The 13,151-nt window shown below is 34.1% G+C and overlaps 1 protein-coding gene across 1 annotated transcript; it reads left to right on the top strand.

The window, feature by feature from the left end:
* Nucleotides 1-325: 325 nt before the first annotated feature.
* On the top strand, nt 326-8,767 carry LOC130641402 (protein numb homolog). The gene is made up of 6 exons (XM_057448189.1): nt 326-629; nt 5,478-5,552; nt 6,181-6,261; nt 6,544-6,684; nt 6,852-6,941; nt 7,251-8,767. The coding sequence occupies exons 1-6, from the start codon at nt 468-470 to the stop codon at nt 7,872-7,874; spliced, it is 1,173 nt and encodes a 390-aa protein (XP_057304172.1). The 5' UTR covers nt 326-467; the 3' UTR covers nt 7,875-8,767.
* Nucleotides 8,768-13,151: the final 4,384 nt, after the last annotated feature.

The raw sequence follows: 13,151 nt of genomic DNA, 5'->3' as shown, positions 1-13,151 counted from the left end.
TCGGCAGTATTTTTAATTTAAGCAAATTCAACTATAGCTATTGCTCTCCTCCCCCCGGCGTCTATTTTGGAAAATAAATAATAATATTTTTATCCCGTTTCGTCTTTTGCCAAATTTAGAAAAACATCATAACATATTGCTAAGCAACATTATATAAACGACGTGCGATAGGTTAGTTGTTTATTACGACATGTCACCTGACAATTAGAAATCAGAACCCGCCGCACATAATGAGAAGGATGAAAGTAGCTGGAAGGCAATTTTGATTGGTTTAATACTGTTTAAGGTGAATTGATTGGCTGATCATCGCATTAGTAGTTTTGAATGTCTGCCGTCGTTTTAAGCCAAGCCATGATTGAAGACCACTAAAATCAAAATGGAGGAATAATGATGCTCATATATTTATAGTGCCGACTTTTATACAATTTTTATTTACTTTATATATATATATTATTATTAAAATCACAATGCTACGTAGTACAATAAGACGCCTTAGACGAACCTTAAGTTTCAGAAGCCGCAGCAAGCATAGAGGAAGTAGTAAGAAGGCAGGTGGAGGGACAAATCAGGACTGGGAAAGTGATGCACTAAACATCAAGCAACAAGGCGGCTGTAGTTTTAGTGTTAAAGTAGGTTAATTTTTGTTCCTAAGAATTGTCAGTTTAGGGTCTTGAAAAATAACTTTTTATCATTAGCAAAGAACTATATAGTGCTGTACAAATATGGACCTTACAAAGATTTTCTGGTACAACTTTTAGAATTTCTTTCTTTGAAAATTACCCTTTTAACATCTCGATGGCCTTGTATATGTAGCATCTTGGCTTTACAGCTTTGGAGTAAACTTTAGAATACATACCGTAAATTAATAATTTATGAAATAAAACTTTAATATTCCTGATATTTACTTGTGCACGCATCTAAGTGATAACGTAATGCCCGATGCGCGCGCAGAAATGGTAAAAATGTAAACAAACTGGGTGGAAAAGTTACCTCCATTTCTGCGCACGCAGGAAAAACACCGCACTGTGATTGAGTGTATGCAGAAACGCACCCACTCACCACTGTATCTGTGCAGCGTTTATATGTTGCACAGAATATCTTGTTTTTTAAAAGAGTATAATTTTTTGAGTATGTATTATAAAGCTGCTCCTAGCATTGTGGATTCACAGGTGGATTTTTTATGCTTCTCAAAGTATTGTCAACTCACTGAAAATTCCTTTATATGTAAAGGCAAGCCCAGATATATTTGCGTTTTTTTGTCTGATCATTCCTGAACTCGGCTAAATAAATTATGAACTTGCCCGAAGTATTCTTGAACTCGACTGAATTTTTCCCAAAATTCAAAACAGCTTTTTATGAATTCCGTTGACTTGGCCACAAAAAAAGACAACCTATGAAGTTGTGTGACTTAGTGACCTTACTAACTATAATTATTGGGAAAGTTATATCAAGTGGAACCTTTTTAAATACTCGACACCATTTTATGTTTTTTGTCAAAGTTATGTGCAGTTAATAAACACTCCTGTTTCTGGGAAATGCATGTTTAACCCACACAATCTCCTTGATAAAGAAGAAGTCATGTTGACGTAAACTCTGTATTTTCTGACTTAGTAAGTTCCCATAGGGTTCTAAGTTAAAACTTTGCTGCTTTACTACAATCAAAAATTATGTTTTTTTAATTTTTAAAATAAATGCTATCTTTTTTCAGGCGAAATTATTTTTTTTGAATTCAGAACATCCTTGTTTGCCTTGAAATCTTGTGAACAATTATGGTTTTTAAAATCAAGCCCTGGAAACTTAGGCCATTATTGAAGATATGATATGCTTACCTTCTGATGTTTTTATAAAGTATTACAACTCCAATTTTGATTCAATTTCTCTCTTTTGTTTCAAATGATAAATTTAATATTTTTACATCTGACCAATGTTTTTGTCCGCTCCCCTCAAAACAATCGCCTTCTGATTGTAGCATCCATTGGAAAATGTCCTAAAATTGATGAAAAGTAAAAATTGCCACAGTCTTTGTCTCTTATTTTTAAGACCCCCCCTTTGATAGCAGTACCAATAGAAACAGAAGAGGCTATTCTGAGTAGATAATTTCAATAAGTAATTAAATCATAGCCATAACGTTTACCTAAAGATATGAATAAATATATACCTGACACCTACAGTTCATGTAGCTATATAAACTTTCTAAAATAAAAGCAACTTAACAGATTTTCTATTTCTTAATGAATGAAACTTTAGGTTTCAAACTCACTTTTAACATCACAAATATATCAACTGAAACCAATTTCAACTAATTCTTGAAAATGACAGATGACAAGCTACAACTCCTGGAATATGGCCCTTGCACATCAGATGATGACAAAGATGACGAGGTCTTGGAGCCACAGGGAAACTTCATCAACTTGCTAAATTCACATAATTATTATAAAACAAAATAAAAAATTTGCTAAAAAACTAATTAACTAATTTTGACATATGAAAAGTAAAAAAATCTGAATCTCAAAATTAAAATGTTGCCAAAATCATGTTTTTCCTAAAACAAATTTTGTGATTATGCTTCAACTGCAAAATTGAAATGCCGCGAAATTCAATTTTGACCAGAAAAATGTGAAATTAAATTGTCTGCGAAAATTTCCTGCCTTAAAGTAACCTTTTAATCAATATATTTTGCTCATTAAAGTTTTTTATTCACAAAAGAGACGATATCATCTCCATCTTATAAATAACCATGACAGGTCAGGAATGACATGCGTTTACACGCTCATCCCTTTACACACGCCTGAATTAATTTTTCCTAGCTTCAAATATATGCTGTGTTATGAAAAGGACAATTCACGCCTGATAATTATTAAAACCACTAACCTTTTGTCTTCTATAAGACTTTCTAATATTCTTCTTCCTCAGTAATCTTTTGTTCTGATAGTCTATAATCTTTTTGATGGAATCCAACAGCTTCTCTTGCTTTCTAATATTCTTCCTTGCTCAATAATTTAATACTTTTATCCAATACTCATATGCAATTTTTCTTGTATAACCTAACACCTTCTTAGCTATATTTACGGGGTCAGTGATATTGTCTTCTCATTTTTTATATGACAATAAATACATCTTAACAACGCCTATTATGCCTATTTGCACGCCTTAACATAACTTGGTCAGGTAATCATTATCGCACACCTCTACTTTGGGAGAGTGTTGTGTCCATGTGAGTGATTTTACTCCCAACTAGATCCTAAGAACATAATTTTTATTGTTTTTTTTCTGAAGTAATGTAAACTATGCCTTAAAGTACATCATCATCATCATCATCATTCTCGGCTTAACGTCCGTTTTCCATGCTAGCATGGGTTGGACGGGGTATATTAATGACCCTCTTCCAATCTGATCTAGACTGTGTTAGATCTAAACTCAACTTCCTCTCTATCAAGTCTGTCCTTATAACCTCCTGTCAAGTCTTTCTCGGTCTGCCTCTGGGCTTTGCCCCAGGAACTATCAAGTCTCTACACTTTCTAACCCAATTATCCTCCTCCATTCTTTCCAAGTGCCCCAGCCAATTCAATCTTCTTATCTGGATAACATCTTTAATTCTACAGAGACTTAGCCTGCTTCTTAGCTCATCTGAACTCTTTCTGTCTCTCAGACTGGCATTACACATCCACCTAACCATTCTCATATCATTCCTTTCTAAACGGTCAAGATCTTCCTGCTTCACTGCCCATGTCTCACTACCGTACAACATAACACTTCTTACACAGGCCTCGTACAACCTACCTTTTACCTCAATTGACAGGACTCTGCTAGTCAATAAAGGAAGTAACTCTCTAAACTTTTTCCAAGCAGAACCTATCCTGCAAGTAACACTTCTTCCAACACCCCCTTCACTGCCCAACATATCACCTAAGTAACAGAAGTTCTTAACTATCTCTAACGAGCCACTGTTGTACATCATTAAAGCTGGAAATACTTCATTCTCTATAATCTCACCTTTGCAACGCTTGCATACAAACTGTATGCCAGCTCTTAACCTTCCACTAATACTACTGCACTTCTTATGTACCCAATGCTTGCAAGTCTGACAAAAAATTGAGTTACTACCAACCCCTTTCCTGCAAACTCCACAAGGCCACTTTCCAACTACAAGGTCACACTTGGCTGCAATGCTACTTATCATGACTTTAGACTTTGCTGTGTTTACCTCAGCCCTTTCTCTTCTAGTCCTTTCTTCCACTTCTCAAACTTTTCAACTAATTCTTCCATCGACTCTGCTATGAGAACCAAATCATCTGCATACAATAACTCCCATGGCCAACCTGTTCTGAACTCCATCGACAGCGCTTCTAAGACTAGAATAAACAACAAAGGACTAAGTACAGAACCCTGATGTACACCAACATTTACACTAAATTCATCACTAAGTGAATCGTTAATCCTGACACGACTTCTAGCATTGCTGTACATAGACTGAACCATCGTAACTAGCCACTCATCCACACCTAATTTTCTCATAGCCCACCAAATAACTTTACGTGGCACTCTATCAAAAGCTTTCTCTAAATCTACAAAGGCAAAATAGAGATTCTTTCTCTTTCCTAAATACTTTTCCTGAAGCTGTCTGAGTAAAAATATTGCATCTGTAGTGCCACGCCCTGGAACAAAACCAAATTGCATCTTATCTATATCAATTCTTTCTCTAAGTAACTTATCAATCACTCTTTCAATAACTTTCATTACTTGATCAACCAACTTCAAACCTCTATAGTTACCCCTTTCTAAGAGAAACTTAATTGTAAAACCTGATTGGTTTTAAAATTAAGAAACAAGTAAGAAAATGGTTATTCATTAACACATTTACTGATTTATTCAATGGTATATACTTTGATTAAGTAAAATTCACAAGTCAAAAAAGTCACATCTAGTTAATAGACTACTGTTTTAAAATCTTAATCGATAAGTATAAAAGCAATTAAAGCAATATAGAATGTTTGAAAAAATCACCCAAATTAAAAAGGCGGAACTAAACTTTCACAATCAAACCTACATCCAAATCTGGCAAGACACCTTAAAAACAGCCAAAAAATGAGTACTTATTCATAAGTTTTGGTACTGAGAATCAGTCCATATGTTGCCTATATATATATATATATATTATTTTATAAAAATAACATACTATTTTAGTTTAACCTTGATGATTTTCGAAATTTCTAGAGCCAAACCCATGTTTTGTGCCTTTATTATGTTTCCCAGCAAGATACTGTTTAATAAACTTATTCACTTCTCTCAATATTTTGCAAGTTAGTACTTGAAAGTAGCTATAAGAAAGACATGCGTATGAATTTGCATCAATATTGTTTTCTACCAAACACTAGACTCAGTCTGTCTTTTTTGGAAAGTCAATCAGTCAATGTAAAAAATGCTGATTTCTGAATATTGTTTTAGCTATAAATAAATTTTTGTTTTTAACATTTTAGTACCTTGGATGCTTAGAAGTATCTGAATCTAGGGGGACACAAGTATGCTCTCAAGCCGCACATCAAATGAAAATGGTAGGTAAAATACGATCTCCATGTTTGATAAGTTGCACTTATGACTGTCTGACAACTAATGTTGGTTTATATCAAGAGCTATACCAAAATTTGCCCAATTGTCTTGAAATTTTACCCTGAATAAATCTCAACATAATAAATGCTTATTCATCTTAACTTGACTTTTTTGATTTCTAAACTACAAACAAATCAGTTATGTGACTAATTAGTATTGAAATTGTTTGGTTTGCCACAACATAAATTTGTTATCTTCATAATTATTAATTACGATTGTCAATTAGGTTGTTTTCATTAGAAAAAAATTAATTTCGATGAGGATTGCTTTGTAAATAATGTCAAGATTAATCAATGTGGCATGTCTTTTAGTAACTTAATCTCTCTTTTTGTATGCTTTAGTTATGAATTAAAAAGACTGTTGCTTAATTGTTTAGTTTATTTGAAGATTATATATCTCATCTTTTCCATTCAGTAACAAATTTCGTTATACATAGAAACATCTGTTTAGAGTTTGAGATAAAAGACTTCCATCCTTAATATAACAAGAACGTTTAAAAAAAAATTCTTTGTTGTCAAAATCTGTTTGTTTTTGTGAACTTTTCTAACATGTTTTTGTCATACTTTTTATTAGAGTTCGGCTGGGAAGAAAAAACAAAGGGTGTCTTTATGGGTTACTGAGGATACGCTTCGAGTTACAGATGAAGAAACGAAGGTGTGTGCTTTAAACGTTTGTTTGTTTTTGTTTGTTTGTTTATTATATGTAACACAAATATGGTTGCTGACAGCATTGTTCCTTAGTTTAAATTGGCTACCATTTTGCTTGTGTTCTGTACAGAAAATGCTTTGTGTGTTAAAAACAGATGTTAAAGAATGCCGTTTTTAATTCACAGGAGTCCTTTGAGACTAGTGCTTTTATATTTCATGCATTTTCTGCAAATATTCTAGTTAAAATACAAAGAAGTTTTGATTTATGTGTTGTTCTTGTCATACTTAGTCATTAGTTGTGGATCAAGTCATAGAGAAAGTTTCATTCTGCACACCGGATCCTCACGATGAGAAGCTGTTCTCATACATTTGTCGTGATGGGACGTCTAGAAGATGGCTTTGTCATTCATTCAAAGGAATTAAAGATTCTGTAAGTTACCCTTCCGTATCACCAATACTGTTATTGTTGTTTCAGTGTGTTATTCGCGAAGTAGTTTGGCGTGAACGACGTTTAACAAAGTAATAATTTTTTTTAGTTTATCACAAAAAGATAGATACCATTGTTTTTTTTTATTTAATTTTCTTTATTGTCTTCAGGGTGAAAGGATCAGTCACGCAGTCGGTTGCGCATTTGCTGCATGTCTAGCAAAAAAGCAGCAACAGAATCAACAAAATCAAAATTTTCAGGTACTTTCATATTATAAAGCTGTGGTGCCACGTTTTACAACTCTTTAATCGGAAAACTCTCAAAAGTAGATGTTTTCATATTTTCTACTCATTTCTCCTCAATTTTAGTTTTACAAAATTATATGGTAGCTAAAATGCGTGGCATTGCCTTCCAAAATTTTTCATCTCAAAACAGGTTGAAAATTCCTTCCATCTCCACAACGTAAACTCTATATATAAGAGTAGCAACCCTATATAGTTTAATGACACGAGCATCTTTTATGCCCTATGTCTTCTTTTTGCCGTCATGTCTATGTGTTTTTATCACAGAGAGGAAACTCAACTCGTAAAACATTGGAAAGTCGTCCGAACGGCGTGAAACTTCCACAACAGAGCGTGGACGCACTTCAAAAATTAAACCAAGATGAATACAGTGCTAGAGTATCGAAAGCTAATGACACGTTGCAAGCGAAGACGACCACTGTAAGTGAATCAGAAACAATAGAAACCACGCCACAGTCTTCACCAACAGCGAAACAGCCGCCTCCAGCATTTGCGAGACCTCGACCCAGTGTTGGTATGGACGCTGCTGCGTTTACTAGACATGCTTCTTTACCATATAGAACAAAGAAATCTCAAGGATCAGCTACGTATCAAGCTTTAACGGAAGATCCGTTGCCGCCACGCATACCAACCACTCCAGAACCAGTCTCGCCCGGAGCGTTGGATGATGATTTGTGGTTGAGTACGCCCGCTCAACCAGTTCCACAACAACAGCATCAAGTTAATCCATTTACTGCACCTTCACAAACTGTAATGATTCAACAACAATCAGGTTTCACACAGGCTTCCATACAGCCTGTCCCTGAGCAGCAAAAACCAAATCCGTTTTCAAATAACTGGGCAAATTCCTCGACTACTAATGCCAATCCGTTTAACGAAAAATTTGTCTAACTAGAAAAAAACGTTTAAATATGTTTTTTTTCCAGCCGTTACAAACTCGAACGGCGTGGTGATATGTACGGTCAAATTCACACAGCAGTAAACTTGCAAACATCGCCTACACGTACTACCATGTAGTTTATAAAAGAAGGAAAATATTGACATAAACTCACTGGTTAGCGTTGCATAATTGTTAGGTTAATTCACTTCCGTGTTACGTGTTTTATCTTTACTTCATTCTTCATAGCCTGGTGCTTGATCTTAATGTGTTGTCTCACTTTCCGTTGACCTTAATATTATGTGTTTTTAACCTTTAGTATGGTTCAGGAACCTTTTTTTGCTGGGACTGTTTCCCTGATTACGCAGCTCTCTGTAAACATAGTATTTTTAATCAGATGAACATTTTTTGAGTTGCTGGGTTTTTACTTTCAAACATTTTACTTAAGCGAGGCACCTCTCATCTTTTGCAAATATCAGTTCGTTCAGTGTTTTTCTTTAGGAGTAGAACTTCACCAAAATTTCAGTGTTTTTTTTATGAAGATGATTCAATTGTGTATAATATTTATATCTTTATAATTAATTTCTTTTTTAATAATTTTATCACATGTATACAGAATTTGTTTGTTGTGTTTTATCGCTATTAGTTTTTATTTTTCTTGACACATGTGCTTTTATCTGTTAGATTTGAATAATCGAGTCAAAAAATCCGCGAGTTTTGTGGTCCAAACGCTACTGAGTCAACATTGTTTCTATAAAATTCGTAAGAAAGATTTGTACATGATATTCTTGGTGTTGATATGCGCTAATTTTCGCTTTCATGTCAGCACCATTTTACTTTTAACAGCGTTACTATTAATTGTATGTATAGTCCAATTTTAGAAGAATTAAGGGTGAATAAATCTGGACTACCGCTTTATTTCTTCTGTTTTAAAAAAATGTTTTAACAACCGCGTATTCATGTTAATTGAACAATTTTTTTTTGTCTTTTTGAATGTCCTTATTTAATGCAAATATCCTTCAATTTCCAGTTAGTCAAAGGATTCAAGAGTGTTATTTAGGGTGTGCAGGGTGTAAATTTGAAATTTTTTTAGGGTGACGAATTATGTGTTGAAGGTATGGTCAGAGTTGTTTTGAGTGCCTACATACATGGATAGATATCTTTGCGCCAGACCACACTTATATTCTCCTAAATACCTTAAAATGAGGACGCAAAATATTACTTTCTCCTAAAATTACTCAAAATTATTTTGTGCTAACATTTCTTGTTGTTTTTTGTTATTATCTTTTATAATAACAAAAAAATGAATATGTTAAGCAACAGAACTAATGAACTATAATGCGAAAATAACAGCTTCTGTGACATTGAAACAAAGAAAAGGCTTGATTATCAGTAACATCACTTCATTCTAAAATTTTGGCAAAATCTCCTAAAATATGTAATGATTTTAATACGTGTTTTTTCCCTGAAATTCGAACCAAAAACGTAAAATTACGAAGTTTCAAATCTGTGGCCACCCTAAGATGGATAATACACATAAATAGGCTGAAAACACACCTTCTGCTACGAATATTGCAAAGGAAAACGTTTTCATTACACGTGGTTTGTTATGGAAAGGTCAAAATTTTGTCCAAGGGCTATTTAGCGTAATGCCAATAGGCGGGTTTTTTTAGAGCAGCAGTCCAGTTAACTATTGATCACAAAGTTACCTTGTTAAGTACAACGTCCAGTTTAAATCGTTCAAAGTAAAACTTAGGCCCCGGGATTTTCATCCACGAAAAGAGAAAATTTCATCTATGCCATTCCGATGTTAACTGCCGGCCCCGGGTTATTAATGTCATTGCACTCGGAGTAAGTAAGAAAGTAGACACTGCTGTAATTCACTACTGCTGTACGCTATTGTATGGACTGTTTGGTACTAGGTATCGCACGGTACTGAGTACCATATGGCATTTACTTAAGATTTGAGATTTTTGTCCAGTTATTTTTTCGCAAAGCCTGATCTGCAGAAAATTATTTTTGCGAGCTGATATAAACAACCAAATTTTCGCAAATACAGCTTTCCAAAATTATTTTCTTATATGTGCCGCAGCTCTTTCTCAACTTTTTTAAAGAAAATGAATTAGTGAGGGCTGCTATGTTCTGATATAAAGCTTCGTGTGCACATGTGTGTTAAAAGTGATTTTTTGATTTAAAGTTGTTCCTTAGGTCCCAAATTACCAAAAAAATATGGGTGGCAAAATTTTTTGTCCCATCGGACCAAATTAGATGACGTCATCACTTTTACAGTCAGCAAAAAAATAATTTCACATTTATATGTCATATTATATATCGTTGGAAAAAGGAGATCGAGTGGATCAAAAAAAATGTAAAAACCATGTCTTCAAAACGTAACGTTCGAAAGATATTGCTATTCAAACTTTGTACAAATTACAGACCGGTAATTTACTGACCCAGCACAAAAATGACTATAACCTGCTCAATAGCGAAGTTTTTTTGTTGAATTTTAGTATGGTATTGGGTCACCCTAATGTCTTTCTGTTTGATCAAAATTTATTGTTCAAATCACTTCAAGGGATAATTTACAGACCAGTAATTTACAGACCAAAGCACGTGTTTAGTTGTTTACTTTAGTTTTGAAAAGCAAGTAGCGAATTTCACTTAGACATTTTGTATGTATTAGTATCAGTATAATAACAAGTTTTGTTTTATAATTGTTTGATTTCATAGACATAGACATAGAATTCGAATGTTCTATTTCTAGAAAACATTCTATTGTTCAATTTCATAGCTAGACTGTTTAATTTCGAAGTGTTAGTGAAGTGTAATGTGAAGTTTATAGTATAGACATACATGCATAATAATAAAATGAATAGACCGAATTAAAATGGATGTTAACTGTGTAAAAACAATAAATATGCTGGATTTTGGGAAATGTATAGTGTGTCAGAAAGATACATCAAAAAAGGTACCGCCTTACTTAAACATTTTTTCCCATTCCTGTTCTGAGTTCTGAGAGTTTTGAGAGAAAGATTTTTGTTTGATACTTTGACCAAGATGTCGTATTTTGTTTAGAATGTTGGCAACCCAAAAGAGCAGTATTTGAAAAAGTTATTATCATGTCTGGAGGAAAGAGTTAGTTGTGGTGATTCGAAGTATCTAGATTGTTGGGAAAAACTGAAGTCATATGATATTGTACAGTAATTTTCTGACGCACTTGTGAAATACTCTGTTAATTTTTTAGGATTTCGCATCAGCTTTCGCAGAACGTGTACTACAAATTTCAAGAGGATGTGATGAAATACGATTGGTATTTGATCGCTATATAGAAAACTCCTTGAAAGCACGGACAAGAAAGCATCGTACATCTGGTAATGAAGTTCGATACAAAGTATCAGACAACACCAATATTTCATCCATTAGTCTCAAGCAATTTCTTTCCCACATTGATACAAAGCAAGCTTTAACCATCCACCTGGCAAAGAAAGTGATGGAGGCTCTTTCATCATTGCATATTCGGTATATAGTGACTTATGATACTAAAATGGAATCAAATTTTGTTGATTGCAGAATACACGACCACGAAGAAGCTGACACAGCACTTATATATAATGCTATGGATGTTGCACAACAATCTCCTTTCACCAGTTGTATTGTTTACTCTCCGGATACTGACGTGTTTCTACTGCTAATTTACTACTATGAGATGTTACCAATAAATACCATTTTTAGAACAGGGCGAGGTTCTACTCTACGTGATATTGATATTCGTAATTGCTTTGAAGCCCTTGGTGCAGTACACGCGAAAGCTATTCTTGGTTTTCATACGTTCACAGGGTGTGACCAAACTGGGCGTTTTAACAAGAAATCGAAGTCTGCTTGGCTGAAGATTTTTTTACAGGCAGATAATGAGGTGGTTCTGGCATTATCGACACTTGGAAGTACTGTCGAACTTCCTAATCTGGAAACACTGGAAAGCTTAGAACGTTTCGTGGTTTTAATGTATAAGGGGAATAAATGTCCTGCAGACGTGGTATCACTATCTCAATTGCGTTGGCATTTATTCTCCAAATTCCAGTGTGATGCTGATATGTTGCCACCAACATTAGCTGCATTGAAGTACAAAATATTCAGGTGTCACTTCATTTCAATGGTTTTACGAAGCTCGCATATCCTCATTCAACAACTTCCGAATGCAGTCAATTATGGTTGGGATACAGATGAAGTCGGTAACTTATCCCCCATAATGACTGATGAACTTCCTGCACCGTTGGCACTCATCGAGTTAAGTTCTTGTAATTGCAAAACAAGTTGCATATCCAACCGATGTAAATGCCGTAAAAATAGTTTTTTGTGCACTGACATGTGTAAATGTACGACGTGTCAAAACAGTGGTGGCGCAAGCGATGAATCCGAGTCAGATGAATATAGTTCTAGTGATGATGAGTGAATGAAACATTGTACAAGCATTGCTGAAGTTGTTTTTTGTCATTATTTTCAGCAATTTTTTTAACTTTGTGAAATTGCCAGAAAGAAAGTAAACAACTAAACAGTGCTTTGGTCTGTAAATTACTGGTCTGTAAATTATCCCTTGAAGTGATTTGAACAATAAATTTTGATCAAACAGAAAGACATTAGGGTGACCCAATACCATACTAAAATTCAACAAAAAAACTTCGCTATTGAGCAGGTTATAGTCATTTTTGTGCTGGGTCAGTAAATTACCGGTCTGTAATTTGTACAAAGTTTGAATAGCAATATCTTTCGAACGTTACGTTTTGAAGACATGGTTTTTACATTTTTTTTGATCCACTCGATCTCCTCTTTCCAACGATATATAATATGACATATAAATGTGAAATTATTTTTTTGCTGACTGTAAAAGTGATGACGTCATCTAATTTGGTCCGATGGGACAAAAAATTTTGCCACCCATATTTTTTTGGTAATTTGGGACCTAAGGAACAACTTTAAATCAAAAAATCACTTTTAACACACATGTGCACACGAAATTACATAGTGGCCCTCACTAAATGTAATTTTCGTAATCCTCACATAAAAATTGATAAATCGTGAAATTTTCATAATCATACATCAAACAAACAATCTGCCACAACAGTTTTTTTAATTTTGTACTAATTAACCTTTGCTCGAATATGAGGCTTTTTAGTACAAGTCGAAAATTAAGAAGGCTTTGACCGTGACACAATGAGGCCACCAAAACAGCATTTTCACACGTCGGATGAAGTTGAAAATTACATCAAAATTCCAAAATTTAAGAAACATGTAAT

Source organism: Hydractinia symbiolongicarpus, chromosome 4 (genome assembly GCF_029227915.1).
Source record: "Hydractinia symbiolongicarpus strain clone_291-10 chromosome 4, HSymV2.1, whole genome shotgun sequence".
Classification (NCBI taxonomy): Eukaryota; Metazoa; Cnidaria; class Hydrozoa; order Anthoathecata; family Hydractiniidae; genus Hydractinia; species Hydractinia symbiolongicarpus.
Note: the sequence above shows the minus strand (reverse complement) of the source record. Positions and strands in the feature narration are given on the sequence as shown.

Bases quoted from the DNA above. Each gene is read 5' to 3' on its own strand.
- LOC130641402 (XM_057448189.1), top strand. From the start codon at position 468: ATGCTACGTAGTACAATAAGACGCCTTAGACGAACCTTAAGTTTCAGA. The intron at 630-5,477 runs GTAGGTTAATTT...TTAACATTTTAG, and splicing joins GCTGTAGTTTTAGTGTTAAA to TACCTTGGATGCTTAGAAGT. The intron at 6,262-6,543 runs GTGTGTGCTTTA...TGTCATACTTAG, and splicing joins TTACAGATGAAGAAACGAAG to TCATTAGTTGTGGATCAAGT.